The sequence below is a fragment of the Argopecten irradians genome, chromosome 14 (genome assembly GCF_041381155.1).
Source record: "Argopecten irradians isolate NY chromosome 14, Ai_NY, whole genome shotgun sequence".
Lineage (NCBI taxonomy): Eukaryota > Metazoa > Mollusca > Bivalvia > Pectinida > Pectinidae > Argopecten > Argopecten irradians.
This window is the reverse complement of record NC_091147.1, coordinates 6333098-6356094: the sequence shown is the minus strand read 5'-3', so window position 1 is coordinate 6356094 and position 22997 is coordinate 6333098. Positions and strand designations below refer to the sequence as shown.

The following is a 22997-nucleotide window of genomic DNA, read 5'->3' as shown; positions in this document are numbered from 1 at the left end:
TTTGGCTGCCTAACAAAACAGAATTACAATGTTCACAGAGGTTGTGGTGCTCAAACAGGGGATCACAGCAGCTTCTCAACAGCATTGGTTTGCTCAAAGTTTGCTCAAAAATGTCACCAGAAGGAAAAATTCCAAAACATTACAACCAGCTTTCCAGTGTGATCCCATTGAAAGGTCAAAAATGGGTCATTGTATAAATATTCAAATGTTCAAGTTAAAGTAAAAAAGACCAATAATTGAAGATTTTTTAAAGATGCTCCACCGCTGACAAATGGTATTTTTTCACTATCAAAAACAGGAGCAGACGATTTAGTATTTTTCTTCAGTTACAAAAGTTACTTACTTTACACCATTACCACCATTGAAAAGTTTGAGCTTCTAATTTTATTTCAAATTAAAAATATGAAAAATAATTATTTGCATCCCGAAAAAATTCCATGGCACTATATCCTATATAGAATGATATACTGAATTCGCGTGCACCAAAGGAAAAATAACTTATTTTATCTTATTTTTTGTGTTAATTAGACATACATAGACACGATCAAACACCAATTATCGTTCAAATGATGAATATCATTTATGCTCTGTTGGCGGTGGAGCATCTTTAAGCAATTACAAACATACTGGGTTTTTTATGATCAAATGTACCAGTCAAAGTGCAACAATACCAATTGTTCAAGAATTACTAACCATTTCCAAATAAATTTAAAATGAAAGTACTTTATACAGGTGAAAGTTAGAATACCTTATATACTTGGTAAATGAACTATTACAAACACATATGATAGATACAGATGTGAAGTTATACAAGCAGGATGACTTGAATATGGTGTTCTGTTGGCAAAGCTTTCAAACAGGTGCTCTGTCTCTAGATGGAGGTAATTAAAGACTTTTATACACAAAGTGAACTTGAAAACAAAATTATATTTACCACAGTTTTACATTCAATTCAAATCTCTTCTTACAATCAGGACATTAAAATTAAATGATGTGCTCCTGATACAGTGAGGAGGAAATAGGTTTAAATTGTGTTGTTTCTGAAAACTGTATATTGAGTAATAAGAATATTTCTATATGGCTTCGAAATCATAAAGCACTAATGCAGCACCATCTAATCTGAAATAGCTTCTGGATCTGATAATGTAAACTTATACAAAATATTTCACTGTAATGAAAATATCAAAGCTTAAAATACTACATTATCTTCATCTTAATTGAAAACAGAATATGAAATGATAATGCGACTTTAATTGAAAAATAATGAAGATTTAATTAAGACTAGCAAATTGAAAGTGATTAGAATTTAAGGCGTCCATTACGTTAGAACTATAAACACGTGGATGTTCTCTGTTCGGGTCCGGTGCAGTGATGGTCAATGGGTCCGAACTCAACATCCCGTGAATGTTTTAATTAAAGCTGATAACTAATAAAACATATATTTAATTAAACACCACACTAGGGCTGTAGTTTTGAGAGAAAGGGTTTTATAATGGAGCTTTTATAAACACAATTTACTTAACTCAACCCTTTGCTAACAGTAATGATTTTATACATAATACATTAATGACCACAAAACAAAACATATGGTGTACATGCAGTAGTTAAAAAATCAAAATTATCATATAATTAGGATTCTAATTTCACACTGATATAACATTTGAGTATATTGTGCTGATGATGAATTCATTGACACAATACCATATCTAAACCAGCACTTAATTGTCTATCTCGTGTAATTGTATGTTGCTTTCCTTATAGTACATGTACACCAGGTTTGAAATGGCTTCAGTCAGCTCTGGGCATGTGATACCATTGTTTTACAACCTTATAGACCAAACTTTGGCTGCCTAACAAAACAGAATTACAATGTTCACAGCTAGAGGTTGTGGTGCTCAAACAGGGGATCACAGCAGCTTCTCAACAGCATTGGTTTGCTCAAAGTTTGCTCAAAAATGTCACCAGAAGGAAAAATTCCAAAACATTACAACCAGCTTTCCAGTGTGATCCCATTGAAAGGTCAAAAATGGGTCATTGTATAAATATTCAAATGTTCAAGTTAAAGTAAAAAACACCAATCATTGAAGAATTTTTAAGCAATTACAAACATACTGGGTTTTTTATGATCAAATGTATCAGTCAAAGTGCAACAAGACCAATTGTTCAAGAATTACTAACCATTTCCAAATAAATTTAAAATGAAAGTACTTTATACAGGTGAAAGTTAGAATACCTTATATACTTGGTAAATGAACTATTACAAACACATATGATAGATACAGATGTGAAGTTATACAAGCAGGATGACTTGAATATGGTGTTCTGTTGGCAAAGCTTTCAAACAGGTGCTCTGTCTCTAGATGGAGGTAATTAAAGACTTTTATACACAAAGTGAACTTGAAAACAAAATTATATTTACCACAGTTTTACATTCAATTCAAATCTCTTCTTACAATCAGGACATTAAAATTAAATGATGTGCTCCTGATACAGTGAGGAGGAAATAGGTTTAAATTGTGTTGTTTCTGAAAACTGTATATTGAGTAATAAGAATATTTCTATATGGCTTCGAAATCATAAAGCACTAATGCAGCACCATCTAATCTGAAATAGCTTCTGGATCTGATAATGTAAACTTATACAAAATATTTCACTGTAATTAAAATATCAAAGCTTAAAATACTACATTATCTTCATCTTAATTGAAAACAGAATATGAAATGATAATGCGACTTTAATTGAAAAATAATGAAGATTTAATTAAGACTAGCAAATTGAAAGTGATTAGAATTTAAGGCGTCCATTACGTTAGAACTATAAACACGTGGATGTTCTCTGTTCGGGTCCGGTGCAGTGATGGTCAATGGGTCCGAACTCAACATCCCGTGAATGTTTTAATTAAAGCGGATAACTAATAAAACATATATTTAATTAAACACCACACTAGGGCTGTAGTTTTGAGAGAAAGGGTTTTATAATGGAGTTTTTATAAACACAATTTACTTAACTCAACCCTTTGCTAACAGTAATGATTTTATACATAATACATTAATGACCACAAAACAAAACATATGGTGTACATGCAGTAGTTAAAAAATCAAAATTATCATATAATTAGGATTCTAATTTCACACTGATATAACATTTGAGTATATTGTGCTGATGATGAATTCATTGACACAATACCATATCTAAACCAGCACTTAATTGTCTATCTCGTGTAATTGTATGTTGCTTTCCTTATAGTACATGCAATTTCAAATATGGAAACCTGGCCATACCAGCATGCTGGCCCTAATGACATCTGCTTCAGACAATTACACTGTACTTCCATATATGGGCATACTTCAATTAACAAACATTGCTGTGTAACAGTGACTTATCAGTTTAGTGCCTGAATGACAATTGGACACTTGTTGTTATTTTTCTGCTTGTCCTGTATGGAATTGTCGACCCTAATCACTATGACTGGGTAGCATTCCTACCTGTATTAAAGTTGAGTACCAGGTATGTAACAATACATGGCTTAGAATACTTAGACCACTACGGGGCAGTTTCTCTATCAAACCTTCTGGTTCTACCTCACATAACAAAGACTCTGGCATCAACCCAATAGCCTCTTGTGTAGAATGGGACAATTCGGCGACAGACATCATTTGATAATTCTTTCAGGACAGAAATCATCTTATAATTCTACTGTGGAGAAATGTTTCCATACCTGTCATATTGGGCTGGAGGTGGTGACCAATATAATCTCCAGGTTTTACTTACACTTGTAGTTGGGTTTTTTTCCATTATAATATATAATGACCACAATGCTGAACTCTGGATAGTCCAACTGTTGAATACTCTTAACCATTTGAGAAAATCCCCCTGATTTGCATTTAAACTACAATTTAATTTCTCGTGACTTTTTACTACTTTTTCTACCTCTTTGACATTTTTATCTCTTTGGCTAATTACAGAAGTACCAATTGTGAATTATGGTTAATTATTGGCCCCCAAAAACCTGTAGCATAAACAACAAGAACAACTGGGCCCGAATTTTCTTGAAACAAACTTTATCAAAAACAGACTAGAGAAAACAAAATGTGTACTTCAGAAGTGACTTAAGTGCTTGACTGATTTAGTCGTTGCTTTTTGTTTTGAGAAATCAGTGTCAGCTAGGACTTGAACCCAAAACCTGTCAACTTGATCTTCATGATCATGTACCATATTAGTTCCAACCACTTAGGTTAAAAATCCATGATACATACACACAATATAGACAAATTAAATTCTAATTTAAAAAAAATAATATATACCTTGATACATTTGTACCTGCATGTACTAAATCAGACGTACACATTTCAAATCCTTGTAATTTCAAGGATTAAAACCGGTGTCTTATTTAAACTACCAATTGTAGTATAAGGATGCCTTGATATGGAAATTTAATTTAAAGATTTAAGTTAAGGTAAGCTATATATAAATTGATAATTTGATTGACCAATGTGAATATATCTTCAGGCAGTTGATTCAGGAACATCGTCTAAGAATTAAGCCCATATAGGAAGTAAGTTCATATCTAGGAAGTTGTTATTGAATCATTGCCTGACATAATTTTAGGAAATTGTGACCTTTACGCCATTCCTGCTTCCTGGTATCGAATATATAAGAGACTCGAGATATTCTTTTAACACACTCCACAGACACTCTACACTCTACACTCCATAGACACTCTACACTCCATAGACACTCTGGACACAACAGACACTACAGACATGGCACACTTCACACCAGGACACTTCTACAGATACCAACATTAGGAAACATGGAAATAATTTTGTACATGTATTTTAGTAGACGGAGAAGTTATGATTGTAATTCCCGTCAGGATGTATAGGACTATATGGTCCTTTATCCACTGTACTAAATATGCATATGGAAACAAATAAAAACTATGCAACTGAAAGTCAACGCCTCCATCATCATTCACATCTACAACGACATCGACACAACAACAACTACAACCTCACGAGTCTTGGGACGAGAACGACCCACATCCAGCATAAACTATCAACATGAAAATATTATACTGATGCCGTGACAATGCGATGGAATTTTTGGTTTCGCAGATATCACCAACGGAGCTACGCCGCTATACGATCATCAGTGCCACAAGAACATAGCCACCCAAACCCATCACCACAAACCACAACAATGAACGAAACAATAGGAACCAAAATGCAGAGACCACAAAGAACACCCTACTGACCACGACCACCATAGACCAACCGGTACGAAGACAGAAGAAAGAAAAAAGAAGAACGAAAATGAACTGAACTCTGTTTGAAAAATTGTGATTTTTTTTGGACCTTTATTAGTGTATTTTGATATATTGGAATTTAGTTTTCGGTAATGTATAGTGTTTTATTGATTTTTAAGCTAATATACTTTTACATCTTTTCTTTAATTTGTTTTCATTTAAATATCATATGTTTTAAGGTACAACGTATCAGTAAAGTTATTATTATTTTTTTACATACAGGATGATAATTGTTCTAAGCGAAACGTTATGAAGTAATGTAATACATTTTTTTTAATTCAATATGGTAAATATAATTTACTTCATTACACTTAAATATTTAATATTACCATACTATCAATTTCATTTTTATATTTTTTTTTCCTGAGCTAACAGATTTTTGAGATTTTTGGATAAATAATCTTTTGTTAATTTCATTTCTATCAATATGTTCATGATTTGTGCTGTTCATTTATGTCATTCACAAAGAAAGTTCCTCAACATACCTTTTTGTTTTAAATTATTATTTTTCATTTACACAAATACATTTTTTACACAATGTATATTTAAACGTCTGGTTTGTTCTGCTGACATGGTTAACATGCAGTGTAAAAATGTAAATTGGAACAACCAGTATGTCTTGAGCACAATAGGGTGGTGAGCTATCTCATTAAGGCCCATTGTCTCGTTATTTATGACATATTTACGTTTATATATATTATTTCACGTTGGGAGGAATACCCGATGCAGTTCAATGCCGGGCACACACAAGTTTTTATGTTTCTTTCAACGTTTACATACACAAATACACAATATTGGAACTTTCTTTGCAAAATGATTTTTATTTCATTTTTATTATTAAAGATATCAGCTTTAATTGGAAAGCGATATTTCATCCGTTTGTTTTTAAGACGATTCAACGTCAAATTCAAACAATATTGTCAAATTTTTTTTTTTTTCTCATTAACATCATTTTTTATACAGCACAAGTCTTAACAGTACTAGTTCAGGATAATTGATTTTTTTTCCTTTTGGATTGAATAACTATCTAAAAATGATTTTTATTATGCTTACGAACTGTTATCATCCTAAATTTTACAAAACAAGACATTTCAAATTTGAACAATCACGCTATTCATTTCAGTTATTTAAAATTTGTTGTCTTACAGTAAACACATTTTGTAATGGTTGGTCAGGTATCTGCCTGAAGACATATCTGCTTCCGCTATGGTAAATTGTGCCCAAGGTCAAATAGTACTTATAGATATCTTATTAATATATATTTAATAATTACGGTAGCTTAACTGTTCATATTCACTGTGCAATTTTTGTTTAAAGTTTTATAACAAATTTATTTTTAAAAACAACTAACACACGTGACATCTTACTTTAAAAAAAACTCATCCAAGTCGCATTAATTTTTTACAATGACTTGTTCATGATTATGCTGTTGTTGTATACTTAATATTTCATATGGAAGTTCTTTTAACAATTTATATCTTACTTTATTTGTTGACACGTATACACATTTTACATATTATATATATTTATGGGAAGTTTCTCTCACGTGCTAATGCATGGAGAATGAAAAGTATTTATAAACTTGCCATTTTTTATGTTAGAGGCGGAGTAGTGATGTGATATAACACACACATTTAATTGTTGTTGCTCCGACCTTTTAATAACATAACACGCACAATTCACAACATTTTTTTACACAATAACAAAGAACTTCCAATTTCATTTTCATTTATTCCTTCTGATAACAGCATATCATGAACCTTAAAAGTTGTGCAAAGGATTTTTTTTTTTTGATAACATCATTAATTTACATATCACTTAATATCATCAACATATGTAAATCCAAACACCAATGTTACATTGTACATTCACCAGAAAATTTATTTTAATGTGTTTTATTGAAATATTTACATTGTATGGCAAAACAATAGTGTAGAGTTTTGTTAATTTTGACAATATCTTTTTTTTTGCACATTTCACGGTGAACTATCTTAGATGTTTTTAGTATAAACGATGCCTTGATATGGAAATTTAATTTTACTTTTGTAGCATAATGATTTCAAATTTTAGCTAATTTGAAATCATATATGAGTATATGGCGAATGTAGTATAAGGATGCCTTGATATGGAAATTTAATTTAAAGATTTAAGTTAAGGTAAGCTATATATAAATTGATAATTTGATTGACCAATGTGAATATATCTTCAGGCAGTTGATTCAGGAACATCGTCTAAGAATTAAGCCCATATAGGAAGTAAGTTCATATCTAGGAAGTTGTTATTGAATCATTGCCTGACATAATTTTAGGAAATTGTGACCTTTACGCCATTCCTGCTTCCTGGTATCGAATATATAAGAGTCTTCGAAATATTCTTTAAACAGACACCACAGACACACCCCACAGACACTACACTCCAGAGACACTCCGGACACAACATACACTACAGACATGACACACTTCACACCAGGACACCTATGAAGAAACCAACACTAGGAAGCATGGAAATAATTTTGTACATGTATTTTAGTAGACGGAGAAGTTATGATTGTAATTCCCGTCAGGATGTATAGGACTATACGGTCCTTTATCCACTGTACTAAGTATATATATGGAACCAAATAAAAACTATGCAACTGAAAATCAACGCCTCCATCATCATTCAACTCATTCAACTACAACGACATGAACATCACAAGCAACATCAAGCCTTCCAACTACATTTTAAAAGAAAAAGACATTTCATTATACAATTACAGGATTATATATATATATATATAAAATATTAATTCAAAATTCAATCCCTTATTCAATAGAAGTCTTTAAATCATACTTAACAATAAAACCAACTCTAGTATAACAGTCTATTGCAGTGGGCTTTTTTTCTGAAGAACAGCTGCCAAGACATATACACCCACCATTACTCAAGCTTAACTAATACAAAGTCATACACACACACTCCATAATTTGATTTGGCAATTAATTGCAGTTATACCTATAATTATCATGGCCATGTTTATTTCCTATTAGTATGTGGACCTTGTTATTTTGGGGACAGCTATAGCTATAATGGTGACACAGTTCATTGTAGAAAGATTTCCTGATTATCATACAGTACCTATATATATACCAACTTCCCCTCCCCTACTGTCATATTTGTGGACTACAGCTAGCCTCTGTAATATACTTAAGACTGTGTAGTGGTTAAGCCTTTCACCCACCTAGCCAGTCCTGGTTTGATTCCCAGCACAGATGTTTAACGATGAGGGGTGACCTGCCCGATTATTTGGGTTTTCTCAGGACAATTACTGCTCCATGTAGGTTTCGAATGGATGGGGGGAGGAGGCTAGTGGTAGAAAGTTGGGATACCTTAATAACTAGTTGGCCACTGACACTAGTGAATATTAAACTTGTGTCACAGTGTTCTGGGTGCCTATCACCCAAAGGCAGATAGCTGAAGTGGGAGAGTGCTAGACACCTCCACAACTTTGTTATTAGTTATATAATGGAATAGCATGATGTCATGATTGAACTGCATTTTGTACCTAATTATTAATTCTACCCCTATAGCCTATTGTTGGTAGATTACTTTGTTACAGATAGAAGTAATATGGTGTATATTTACTGATGGAATCTGCACAAGCACTCGGATGGAGGCGCAACGTTCTAGGATGTTGAAATCGTAGACATTCTTGAAAGGACCAGTCGTGGATCCAGGTTAATACAGAATTCTCACTAAGAATCTATGTATGAATTTTAAAAAGAGTGAGCCCACAATTTATTACTATATAAGTGTATCTCCCCTTAGTTTCAATCAGTCATATAACTAAAGCCAAAACATATACATATAACTTTATTCAAATATACTGCGATACAATATCTTGTCAGATTATTGATAGAAAATAATGTTCGAATGAATAAAATGAATATTATACTTAAAATTCACCATGCAGTGAAGATCTGTACTACATTAGAATTTTATGAGTTGGTATTATATGTACACAACAGAGTTATATTCACGTTAAATGCCATGGAGTAATGACAATGTATATTTCTAAAGTATATACCTGTGATTGTCTATGATATTTAAAGTTATAAACAATGTGCCCGTTGAGGCATTAAATGCCCTGCTGTATTGGATATGTCAGTCTGACATCAACTGAAGACAATGTCTGTAATTTATAAGATTCATTAAATGTTTAAAGACCAAGTCAATGCCCCAGTGGGTCACTGTTGTATTGAGGCTTCAATCCTGATTGCCAAATTCTAGCAGTTGTGGGTCAAACAAGTATGTGTGTTCGAAACACCAAAATAAACATTGGGTATATTTGCATTCATAAAATAAAGGGATGTAACTCTTTATCGAGGGAAATAATCATTAACATATTAGAATATTCCATGATGAATGGTACATAATGATTTTGCTAAGATCTACAACATATATTCATTACTATTAATTGTAAATTGCCATTACTGTGAGTACCTGATATACGTAAAACAAGAGGCCCAGAGGGCCTGTATCTCTCACCTGTTTTTTTTTTTTTTTTGGAGTAATTCTGTAATTTAATAATTAGTGATTCAAAAATCACAAAGACAAATTGACCCTACATTTTGTTTAATTTTGAATTAATTTTGAATCCTAACCATATAATGATGCTATAGGTACCATACAAACATGCTATCCAATACATAGTTTCAGAGTAATTTATATGGAGGAAATAGTAGCCTAATTAACCTTTTTGGCTCCACACCCTAATGTCCCAGGGGGTCAGTCCTTTCATTTTAACAATTATGAATCCCCACCCTATAAGGATGCTACCATTGCATTATGAGTGCTCTCCCATGCTAATTTCTGCGAAGAAGTTGTTTATATGGAAATAGCCAAATAGACCCCTTTTGACCCAGCCCCTCAGGTCCCCCATGAAGTCAGCCCTATCATTTGTACAATTTTGAATCCCCACCCTGTAAGGATGCTACCATTGCATTATGTGTGCTATCCCATGCTTAGTTTCAGAGAAGAAGTTGTTTATATGGAAATAGCCAAATTGACCCCTTTTGACCCCCCCCCCCTCAGACCCATGGTGGTCAGCCCCATCATTTGTACAATTTTCAGTCAGTAACTCATAAGGATGCTACCAGTCAAATCTTGTTGAATTCTGACCAGCTGTTATGGAAACGAAGTTAATTGTTGACGGACAGACCGCAGGGTATGGCATATAAGCTCACCTTGGTCCTTTGGACCTGGTGAGCTAATAATGTAAGTAGGCAGTTAATTTCACAAAGGATAATAACTCTGTATCTATACACTGTAAATACAGCAAATAATTCACCACATTGTTATGAATATGCACATTCAAAGCTACCATCAATACATGTATACTCAAAAAAAAAATTCATAATGAAAGTCAAGATCGTTATGTAATCCCCAAGTTCTCTTCCAATAATACTAATAACATTGAATACTGTAATAATTAAACTTGTCAGAACGCATTGATGGTTAATCACTGCCTCTGTTACATTCAGCTATATATAGATCTGAAATATATTCTAAAATATATTTATAAATGAAACATCTGAACAGCATGAAAATCAATGTTCTTGGTTAACAAAATATTATCAAACAAAGTTCTATTTTTGGTCAAAATATTAGCAAGTTCACACTTTTATTTTGTATACCGTCATCCTCAGTTTAAGGTACATATTATCTTGCATAAATATCACATAGGCTTTGAGAAGACCTCTTTGATCTGACATAAAGGATCCTTCATTATTCTACAGCAATACATCATGTGGTAATTTGTATGGAAAATTCTACCTTGGAATAAGTCAGGATATAGTACAAGGTTTATGATACCTAAAGCAGGAACATAGCATATACAAGTACACAGTTTACATATGGTACTCAAATCATTGAAAGTGGCTACGGCCACAATAAGATCAGCACCTTTACAAAGGTTAAACTGTGATGAATTTATTAGCTTACATTTCATATCTAAGGACACTAGACTACAGAAATAATTCTAACCATAATAAACGTCCTGCATTGGCCCAATGGCAATAGATTTTGATCTCTATATACATTGATCATTTTCAGAACAAATTACGAGCACAGAGTCAGAAAATAGACTTGATAAAAAAAGGGGGAAGGGACTTATTGCTGAGAGGGGGCTTATTACGAGGGAATTCACACTAAAATAAAAAACACCCATCAAAATTTAAGTTTCCATTTCGGGCATTTCCAGCATTCTGTACACTTTATTGGGGTAAATACTGTACTGTACCTTGTACAATTTATTGGGCTAAATACTGTACTGTACCTTGTACACTTTATTGGGTTAAATACTGTACTGTACCTTGTACACTTTATTGAGTTAAATACTGTACTGTACCTTGTATACACTTTATTGAGTTAAATACTGTACTGTACCTTGTACACTTTATTGAGTTAAATACTGTACTGTACCTTGTACAATTTATTGGGGTAAATTCTGTACTGTACCTTGTACACTTTATACTGTACTGTACCTTGTACACTTTTTTGGGCTAAATACTGTTCTTTACCAACTTTGATTAAATGATTAATTTGAAATTCAACATATTTATTTAATGATATTATATCATACCTTGATCCTGTGTACCTGGGTAATCATATTCTAATTATAGAAACAGATATTGAGATAGTGATCAAAACATGCTGTCTAGGGTCTCAATTTAATTACTTCAAATAAAAATATAGTATCAATCTGCACCAATACAACTGTAATGTTGAAAAATGTTTATAAATGGAAATACTATGGTCCGATTTACAAATAGTGAAATGGATATTCATTTTGATATATCTATGTTTATGTACAAGGAAGGTTAATATCACATCAAAGAACAATAGCTACAGATTTATATTATGTACACCAGCCCCGATCAGTAGATCCCAAATTGATCGAGAAATCTAATCTATAATTGTAGAGACAATTAACCAATTTAGTACGCCATTCACAGCACAGTACTGAACAATCTAAAACCTATTACTGTTGAAGGGTGTTAGCTATGACCATAGATATTTAAAATTAGTGCAGTCTTGTGATTTATCATTACAATTCTAGCAGTTCTTGAATAACGAAAATTAACCAACAGAAGAGCATGCTGTTTGAAAGTCGATGATCAACAACCTCATAATCAATTGAATAACATTGGTTAATCAATAGATAGCATTAATAATCGATAATCGGGACGATACATGAGGGAATATATGTAGTGCACTACCACTCAGAAAAAGCTTCATAGGTAATCAATAAATATGGTATTGCTTTAAGGCAATTCCAGAAGAAATCCAGAAATATTGTAAGCTGCTTACAAGCATTGCACTTATAACTTCATTCTACACTAGTAATTAGGGCTTTTCACGTACAGGTATTGTCTTTTTTTTCTGTTTTTTTATTTTTCTTCTGCACATACAGTTGTATACAACAGATCTCCGAAATGGTTATACAGATCAAGGATTTATAAGTGAGAAGGATTCGATTTACATTACTAAACACCACGCGAGACGCCGATGAAACGGGAATAAAAACCATTTTTCTTTACAAATACTTGTCTTATCGAATCAAACGAAACACCAATGTAAAGTTTATTAAATTTCACAACATTAATCACTTGTTTTAAGGATGGAAGATTTAGAGGATATGTCTTAAATTTTCATTAAAAAAATATGTCAGCTCATGAAATGACGGCCCGCTTCAGAGAGTAAGACGGTAACCCTCGCACCCGCAAGCTACATCAAAGGGTGAGACGGTGGATATCAAAGGAAAATCAGTCGTCGCCCAACGTCACAGTCAGTGCACAAACACAAAAGCGCCTGCCTTGGACATCCCCCAAACCCAGTGTGACTTATCCTTCTCATATACGTCCTTGTACAGATATGCAAATGAATGTTTCACCATATTGTAAGGCATGAGTGACAGCAGCATTTTTATGTTGGTCAAAAATCCAATATCGCCGCTATGACTTCACTTCCGGTTTTCTACTTATGTCAATATCTCGTTAACGGCTTGAAAAATTTCTCTCTGTTTTGGATTTGTTGTGCAGAATAACAAATGGAGCAAATAACCAACATTGAAACACTTGCACTAAAACATCACCTTCCATTGGAAATAAGGGTTGAAGTTCAAAAGTGCAATTTTTCGAGAGAAAAAGAAAAAACATTAAAAATTCTTCTGAATTTCTAGTACGTCCAGAGACCTATTAATATTATTAGAACTGTAGCATGCTGATAAAATAGTTAATCTGTGGCATAAGGCAAACCATTTACCGATAACATGAAGAACTTATACTCATTTACCCCTCAACTTTCACAATGAACTGTTCTGGTCATTGATTTGGAAGAGTCTAAATGTGCCTTTAGGGGTGAATGAGTTCCTTTGTCATTTTAGACTTGCAAGTTTGAATTGGTTTGGTTCCTGTTTTGTTAATGATCAGCATATTACCTCAAGAAAACATTTCACATGTTTGCAGGTACTAACACCTCGGAAACTAATTTTGATGTTGGCTTACAAGGCATGAAACAACTATGAAATATATTCCATTAGTGATTTAACTTTAATTGTGTGTTGTGAATAGCTATGGTATATACAATTATTCTCCCTAAATCAATCACACCAAATATATTTGTGTAAGTCTGGTAACAGCAACATAATTTCTCCAATCGATAAATTCAAAAGAAAACTATAGAAATCATAAACAAGAGGCCCATGGGCCTTAACGGTCACCTGAGTTAGAATATATAATGAAACAAATAATAAAACAAACGAAAGACATAAAAACACTATATGCTCTATTGCTGGGCCTTGAAGTTGGTCAGTGATTTATAAATTTGACCTTTTTAGACTATGAAGAGTATTTGCTTCCATCAAACCTGTGAACTTGGAGGTATTTTTTGAAATTTTAATCAATTTGACCCTGTTTGGTCCTGCCCCTCTGGTCCCCCAGGTGTCATCGAGGACGGATATGGATGTTAAAATGCTATATCCTAGGCTAATAATTCTAATCAAGTTTGACTAATTTCCTACGAAAATTGGGCAAATAATGTTCACAAATGTGTTTTTTCCTATATAAACTAAAGTAAACTTGACCCCTCCCCAGGGGGTAACGTAAGACCCCAAGGTCATATAATTCACAGTTTTTATAAAACACCTGAAGACCTTTCCATCTATAATTATTTGATTCTACTATATCCAGAATTTTAGAAGATTTTTGAAGTTTTAGCCTATTTGACCCTTTTTTAAGCCCCGCCCCTCTACCCCCAGGGGGTCGGCCAGGACCAATGTGGATATGATATTAAAATGCTATCTCAGGCTAATAATTCTAACCAAGTTTGACTCATTTCCTATGAAAATTCAGCAAAAAATGCTCATTAATGTGTTTTTCCTATATAAACTACAGTAAACTTGACCCCCTCCTCAAGGGGAAACAGGAGATCCCAGGGTCATATAATTTACAATTTTTATAAACAAACTTTAAGACCTTTTTATCTATAAAGTGTATTTGATTATACCATTTCCAGAATTTTAAAAGAATATTTTTGAAGTTTTAGCCTATTTGACCTTTTTTGGCCCCGCCCCTCTGCCCCCAGGGGGTCGGCCTGGACCAATATGGATATGATATTAAAATGCTATCTCATGCTAATAATTCTAACCAAGTTTGACTCGTTTCAAATGAAAATTGAGCAACAAATGCTCATAAATGTGTTTTCCCTATATAAACTATAGTAAACTTGACCCCCTCCCCAGGGGGAAACGTGAGACCCCAGGGTCATATAATTCACAATTTTTTTAAAGGACCTTAAGACCTTTCTATTTATGAAAAGTATTTGATTCTACCATTTCAAGAATTTCAGAAGAAGATTTTTGAAGTTTTAGCCTATTTGACCCCTTTTGACCCCGCCCCTAAGGCCCCTGGGGGTCAGTCATAGAAAATTTGTTAATAGGATTAAATGGCCATCTCATACTGATAATTCTGACAACATTTGACTCATTTCCTATTACAAATGACCAAATAATGCGCAAAAAAGTGTTTTCTCAATATAAAGTATAGTAAACTTAACCCCCTCCCCAGGGGGAAACTAGAGACCCCAGGGTCATATAATTCACAAGTTTTGTAAAGGACCTTAAGACCTTTCTATCTATGAAGAGTATTTGATTCTACCACATCTGTGAGTAGAGAAGAAGATTTTTGAAATTTTACTCAATTTTACCCCTTTTGGCCCCTCCCACAGCCCCCTGGGGGGTGGGGACCATATAATTCACAATTTTGATTGGCCTTATGCCTTAGAAGGTTTGTGCAAAATTTCATTGAAATTGCTTCAGCAGTTTTGGAGAAGAAGTCGAAAATGTAAATTGTTTACGGACATACGACGCACGACGACGGACGACGCACGACGGACGACGCACGACGCACGGCGGACGACGGACGACGACGGACAAAAGGCGATTAGAATAGGTCACTTGAGACTTCGTCTCAGGTGACCTAAAAAGCCCTTGTGTTGGACTGTGAGAAATCCAACTCTAGTGGATACATACAGGTTAAAGTCGTGTAAATATTTAGAGTTGAACAGCTAAACTGTTACACATTGTGTACTGGCAATATAGATTACACAAATAAGCTCCTTAGAACAGGACCTAGGGTCATCGATACACAATACAATAAACTGTCAGTGTTGGTTTTATTGAGTGTCACCAAAGAGTTCTATTGGTAAAAGCTTTTGATGGCTTTTGTGTGAAGTATATAACCTATTTCTGAACTACAATTCACACATTTTTAGGTCACCTGAGACGAAGTCTCAAGTGACCTATTCTAATCACCTTTTGTCCGTCGTCGTCCGTCGTCCGTCGTCCGTCGTGCGTCGTGCGTCGTGCGTCGTGCGTCGTATGTCCGTAAACAATTTACATTTTCGACTTCTTCTCCAAAACTGCTGAAGCAATTTCAATGAAATTTTGCACAAACATTCTAAGGCATAAGGCCTATCAAAATTGTGAATTATATGGTCCCCACCCCCCAGGGGGCTGCCGGAGGGGCCAAAAAGGGTAAAATTTAGTAAAATTTCAAAAATCTTCTTCTCTACTCACAGATGTGGCAGAATCAAATACTCTTCATAGATAGAAAGGTCTTAAGGTCCTTTACAAAAATTGTGAATTATATGACTCTGGGGTCTCTAGTTTCCCCCTGGGGAGGGGGTTAAGTTTACTATAGTTTATATAGGGAAAAACACATTTTTGAGCATTATTTGGTCATTTGTAATAGGAAATGAGTCAAATGTTGTCAGAATTGTCAGTATGAGATGGCCATTAAATCCTATTAACAAATTTTCTATGACTGACCCCCAGGGGCCTTAGGGGCGGGGTCAAAAGGGGTTAAATAGGCTTAAACTTCAAAAATCTTCTTCTGAAATTCTGGAAATGGTAGAATCAAATTCTTTTCATAGATAGAAAGGTCTTAAGGTCCTTTACAAAAATTGTGAATTATATGACCCTGGGGTCTCTAGTTTCCCCCTGGGGAGGGGGTTAAGTTTACTATAGTTTATATAGGGAAAACACATTTTTGAGCATTATTTGGTCATTTGTAATAGGAAATGAGTCAAATGTTGTCAGAATTGTCAGTATGAGATGGCCATTAAATCCTATTAACAAATTTTCTATGACTGACCCCCAGGGGCCTTAGGGGCGGGGTCAAAAGGGGTTAAATAGGCTAAAACTTCAAAAATCTTCTTCTGAAATTCTGGAAAAGGTAGAATCAAATTCTTTTCATAGATAGAAAGGTCTTAAGGTCCTTTACAAAAATTGTGAATTATATGACCCTGGGGTATCACGTTTCCCCCTGGCCTGTGGAGGGGGTCAAGTTTACTATAGTTTATATAGGGAAAACACATTTATGAGCATTTTTTGCTCAATTTTCATTGGAAACGAGTCAAACTTGGTTTGAATTATTAGCCTGAGATAGCATTTTAACATCATATCCATATTGGTTCAGGCCGACCCCCTGGGGGCAGAGGGGCGGGGCCAAAAAAGGTCAAATAGGCTAAAACTTCAAAAAATATCCTTCTAAAATTCTGGAAATGGTAGAATCAAATACACGTTATAGATGAAAAGGTCTTAAAGTTTGTTTCGTAAAAATTGTAAATTATATGACCCTGGGGTCTCATGTTTCCCCTTGGGGAGGGGGTCAAGTTTACTATACCGGTATATGTCTTTAATTTGTTTCATTATTTGTTTCATTATATATTCTAACTCGGGTGACCGTTAAGGCCCATGGGCCTCTTGTTTTTCTATGGAATACTGATCTCAATAAAATTCACAATGCGAAGTAAACAAATTGGTTGTAATTAAATTACAGAATGTTTTACAATATTTTAAACTATGGTTTTTATGTCCTTAACAGACTTAATATCTTAAGAACTAACTAACACATCTGAACCATCATAATTCAGATTCCATAGACCTTACAAACTGTTTTTGTTTTGTGGGTTTTTGTTTTTTTTTTGTTGGAAGGAGGGAGGGTGCTCCACTTTTCCCATAGACGTTTTTGTGACTATTCTTACAGCATCACTTGCACGAAAACATCAATGAAGATTGATAAGGACAACAAGTAATGAAAAGTCCTCATTTTTGTTGCGAGTAGTCCGGCAAAGGAAACCAGTCTAAATGCATTATTTGGCCTTCCAAAAGTCCTTGCTTACCATAATGATGGTGAAGTTCTGCTTAAAAAACTAAGGTAGCTATGTTTTGTTTGCCATGGAGAGCTGGTGGATGTTGCGCATGCGTTAAGATTACATCAGAGAACTGCACTGATAGCCGGACGGGAAGACATATTAGGATTGATTCATATAACAATATATCTCAAAACAAATCTTTTAAAGGGTTCTTCAGAAAAATATTGTTTCGAAACAAAATACAATCAGAATACTAAATACTGGGTAAGATGTGGCTTGCTAAATACATTAGAGGTTTCATATAAAACATGCACAAAAATGGAAACAGATTTGTTGTACTCTTATTGAGTCTGATGCCTTTATTGCCTTGTGTATGTGTCTGTAGGTAGAGGCAAAGCATACTTTCTAATCTCGATTTTTTCCCGTTATACATTTGTAAACAAGTACGGCCACTAGAATACAAGAGAAATCATGTCTTTATTCATTAAGAAGTACACTATTACAGAGCTTCCATGGCTTTTTAATACTATCTTCTGAGGGAACTTTACAAGTGTATACATGTTTTAGTCTATCATTATAGGTGAATTGATGAGGGGTCTATTCCTAGCTTGGCATATATTTAGTTTCATTTCCTTCTTCAAGCAATAAAAACCCCTCGACCACTTATAATCTTCTCTTTTATAGTCATTCTTATTCTTTGATTATTAAGGATCTCATTTTCATACAGGATGAACTGTTAAAGAGCCTGCACATGCTAATTGTATGCAATGATGTCATGGCACCCAGGTCATTTCATGGTAATAATGCATAGCCGGTTATTTTCGCGGTAATGATAATTCATTTCGAAATGAAGAGCACATTGGAAGTATTATTAGCAGAACATTTGGGACTTATTTTTACTTATTCTGAAAAGCAATTGAATACTTTTAATGCTATTGGACAATGGAAAAACCGCTAAAATAGTACACAGAAAACTAAATATATCATGGTCTTTTTTATAATCATCTAAAATGTAGGTGAGATAGATACAAACATTTTTACGAGGAAACTAGAGTACCTATCTTAATTACCTCTGTACCCACTGGTAACTATAGCGATTGTGCGTACTCATTGACCCCTGACCAGTACTGGCCTCCTGTGATACAGATGCTGTGAGCCTATGGAGTTTACAATAGATCTGTATAGCTGGGGGCTACATCTACTGCTGATTAGCAACTTAGTAACCCTTCCCAACCACATTGATCCTCAATTCTGGTATAAGCGGGGAGCATAATGTGGTTTCAAAACACAATTTCATTGTACAAATTGACCCATTACCAACTTGGTGGCAGGATTTCTTTTCTAATAAGTGCAGAGCACTGACTTTTTTTTTTTTTTTTTTTTTACTTCAAATGTAAAAACTGAATTTATGGGATGGTACATGTCATCACATTGTATATGATTAACCATTGAAATACATGTAATCTAAGTATAAAAAAAAAACCTTGCCGAGACATTTGTCTGCAGGAGTTTAATTAATAAGTTAATAATAACACATAACAAAACTTTCTGAAAAACCATTTAACATTTCCATATTTTTTATGGTTTCAAAATATTTCACAACAAATTACTCAATTAGCTTCTAAGGAAATCACTTGTCTTGTGGAGTTCAAATACTTTCAATATAGCACATGTTCTAGCTTTAACCATAAGCTCTGAAAGACATTATTAATCCTCAAACCAGAATTAAATACCCAGCTTGTTATCGGGTTATATAGCCCAATTAATTAATTCAATACTTCATATATTCCTTTTAACTTATCGAGAAAATAAATACACATTTCAAAAACATTTGATATGTCCTGCAAAGTTTGTGGAAACAAGTTTGTATTTTTTGGACTCTGTAGCACCTATCTAGCTGTCTAGTACAAAGTACATATACCTACTAGTACAAAATTGTATCTGTTGTGACACATTGTTCGGCTTCAGTACACAACATTCAACCTGATTACAGTTAAACAAATGAATCGAACACACTTACCTATCGTAGTTAATATATCATAACTGTTGATTTTTGGTGGTCCTCTGTCTTTTTCGTCATCTTTCACAGAATTCTGACGTTTTATTTTGGCTACTCTAGCAGACGCCATTTTCGAGTACTAAGTTACCCTCTACTCCAGAGTTTTTTCCACCGGCACCTTATGTCAAACCAACTTACTCCAACAGTTCATGATTAGAACAGATAATAGTCACATTTGAAGACATGTTCTTCACTCACTGCTTCACAATGTTGACATTTTGGTGTCTGTTCACCTACAACTGAAGCACAGATCGTCAACCCCGCCTTTCACCTCTCACACCAACTGTCAAACTGCCCTAATACACAGCAAGCACCTGTCAATGTCCAATTTAGAGTTACCTCCCCTGCAATAGTACAAACGTATAGTCTGTTTCAGAAAAGCGTTTCAACGCATCATAACCAAAAGGAGAATGGTATTCAGGAGAATGCCTATCGATGCAGCATTCTGTTTGAAATACGTGGATCTGAGAATTAGTTACAATTTATATAATAATGGACCCACCAGCGTGCTAATAAAATATTTTTAGATGTTTTATGTGTCTAGAATAGATAAAAAAAAAAAAATCGGTAAAACACATACCCTACATAGTACTATAAGTACTATATAGACATCTAAAACATCTAAAAATGGTCTTAGGACACTCTGGTGGGTCCATTATTATAATTATATAAACTGTAACTAATTCTCAAATCCCTGTGTTTGAAAGTACCACAAAACAAAATGACAGAAATTAGTGATAATGAATTATTTTGCATAATATCTTTCTTTCCCTATTACCAGAAACATACATGTACATGTACAAACCACGGGCATTTGAAGACTAAAAAATAATCCGACAGCATGTCTTGGTAATAAGTATTTTATCTTCAGAAAATATTACCAAGACATCTACAATATAATCTTTATTGAAACCTTGATACAAACATTTCATTAATTTGGCACTGAAGGTTAGAACAGCTCCCACTGCATGATTGTAAACGGCGACTAAAGGACCAGGTCATATCTTCAATCTCTTCTTTTTAAGTTGTAAATTAGCATATGTTGGAAAAATTCTTCAATGGAGTAAAAATCAATGTTTGTTTGATCTTCATACGATCAGCATTATATGTATTCCTAACCTGTACCAAGCCTTGCAAAAAATGAGTTTACCAGGACTGATTTTCTTTTTCATAACATCTCAGATTTATTGTTTATGTTCCTGTTATTTCCCCGTTATCGGTAAAATTTGAGTGGGTGGGGTGTGTTGTTCTGTATCTGTGGGGCAGCATGCTTCAGTGACGGAGATAGCCGTTACTATACAAAAGGGCAAGATACACAATATACTGCAGTCTCCCAAAACACACGAACAACATATTGCATTATCATACGTGGATGACCCGGGCTTAGCTGTACGACGTGGAATGATTATTTATTAACTGATTCAGACACAATATTGCCAAAAGAAGCATAAATGACGTTGCATATATGCACCTTGTTCATCCGTAATTTATGAGAATCTATGAAATTCATCAGAAAGGACTGACATCAGACGTCCTTGTGTTTAAAATTCAATTATGATAATTTAGTAAGATCTTATGACGAAGAAAACTGTCATGGAAACGTTTGTCATTATTATACTGTTTACTAAATAAATGTGTTGATCAACAATACCACACAGCTGTACTTTGTTTACATCAATATTACATGAATAGTAAGTTTTTGTTAAACGCGTTACCCGCAGTATGGCACGTAGAAATTGTTACACTCCTTCTACTAAAAACAGTTCCATTGTCTAATGTGATAAACAGAATATTCTATTTTATAACCGAAATGTGACAAAGAATAAAGCATTAAGAATTCATTTGAATTTTGCGTAACGAATTTATTTAGAAAGAGTATAGATGTTCAGATTTTAATCAATCACATTGTCATTTTAAAACGACAATGCATGTTGATTCAAAAATCGATTTCAACGATAAAGGAATCATCTTATTAAACATCCTATTGTATGTTTTATTCAATGACGTCACAGGAAAGAATTAGATTTATGAAAATGGGATTTTAGTTATGACTTAGCATAGATCAACAGATTTATATACATCTAAATAAAAGTGAGTTTAAATATTCTATCACTCATATATCATCTGACTTATGACTTGGCTTGCGAACCTTCTCCTTTTTTTGTGTGTACATACAGTATATACATGACAATTTGATAAATAAATTATACAGGTGGGTATGAATAAAAAGTCATAAAAAAATTCATAGATGGCAATTACCAATGATTATATAAATACATACATGTAGTACATAATGAGCCGCGGGACATGATTGCATTTTATAATGTATACTCAGTGATCGGTGTACTTAAGAAAATAATCATTGAAATCTCCGTACTTGTGTAACTTCTACACGTCTACTTATGGTGGGTAATTCACGAAGTCGTGCCCGGCTTTGTGTGGATCTCTTTGGTCCATACACAGCAGGGTTATAGGCTGTGTGTATCGCCTTTGTACAACGTTATACACCTGTCACAAAACCCTTTAACAGTCATTAAGATTATTCATATCTACACAAGGCATATACAGGCGTGGGTTTCCGATGATTGTGAGAGCAATTACCAGAACCAATGTTATCTCATTTTACTCAAAGAGCAGAGCATAGTGAATACTAGGCCAATATATATCCTATTTGTTTTAAATATTACTTGGAAATCTTATTCAACATATAAAAATTAATATAATCTACATGTAACTAGATATTCTCTTAATAAATAAATAAATAAATAAATAAATTGATTTCAACTTGCAACCTCAATTAAAACCATGCTTCGATATTATTAATTGAATTTGGAACCGCGTCAGAAAAAAAGTTTCCAGGCGACTGAAAAAATCGTCTGGCGTCAATGTTCAAAGGGACGTAACTGCTGCGGGCACTGTCCAAATGAAGTAAGG

The 22997-nt window shown here is 33.9% G+C and overlaps 1 protein-coding gene across 2 annotated transcripts in view; it reads right to left on the bottom strand.

Moving 5' to 3' along the window:
- The window catches only part of LOC138308301 (cAMP-dependent protein kinase catalytic subunit 3-like), a 51142-nt gene extending 30753 nt beyond the window's left edge, over window positions 1-20389 (bottom strand). The window contains exon 1 of one of the 2 annotated variants that reach the window (XM_069249293.1): window positions 20025-20389. In XM_069249293.1, the coding sequence (XP_069105394.1) occupies window positions 20025-20133 (109 nt within the window). In that variant the 5' untranslated portion in view covers window positions 20134-20389. The remainder of the gene's footprint in view (window positions 1-20024) is intronic. The other variant, XM_069249292.1, reaches the window with a different exon arrangement.
- Between the last annotated feature and the right edge of the window lie 2608 nt (window positions 20390-22997).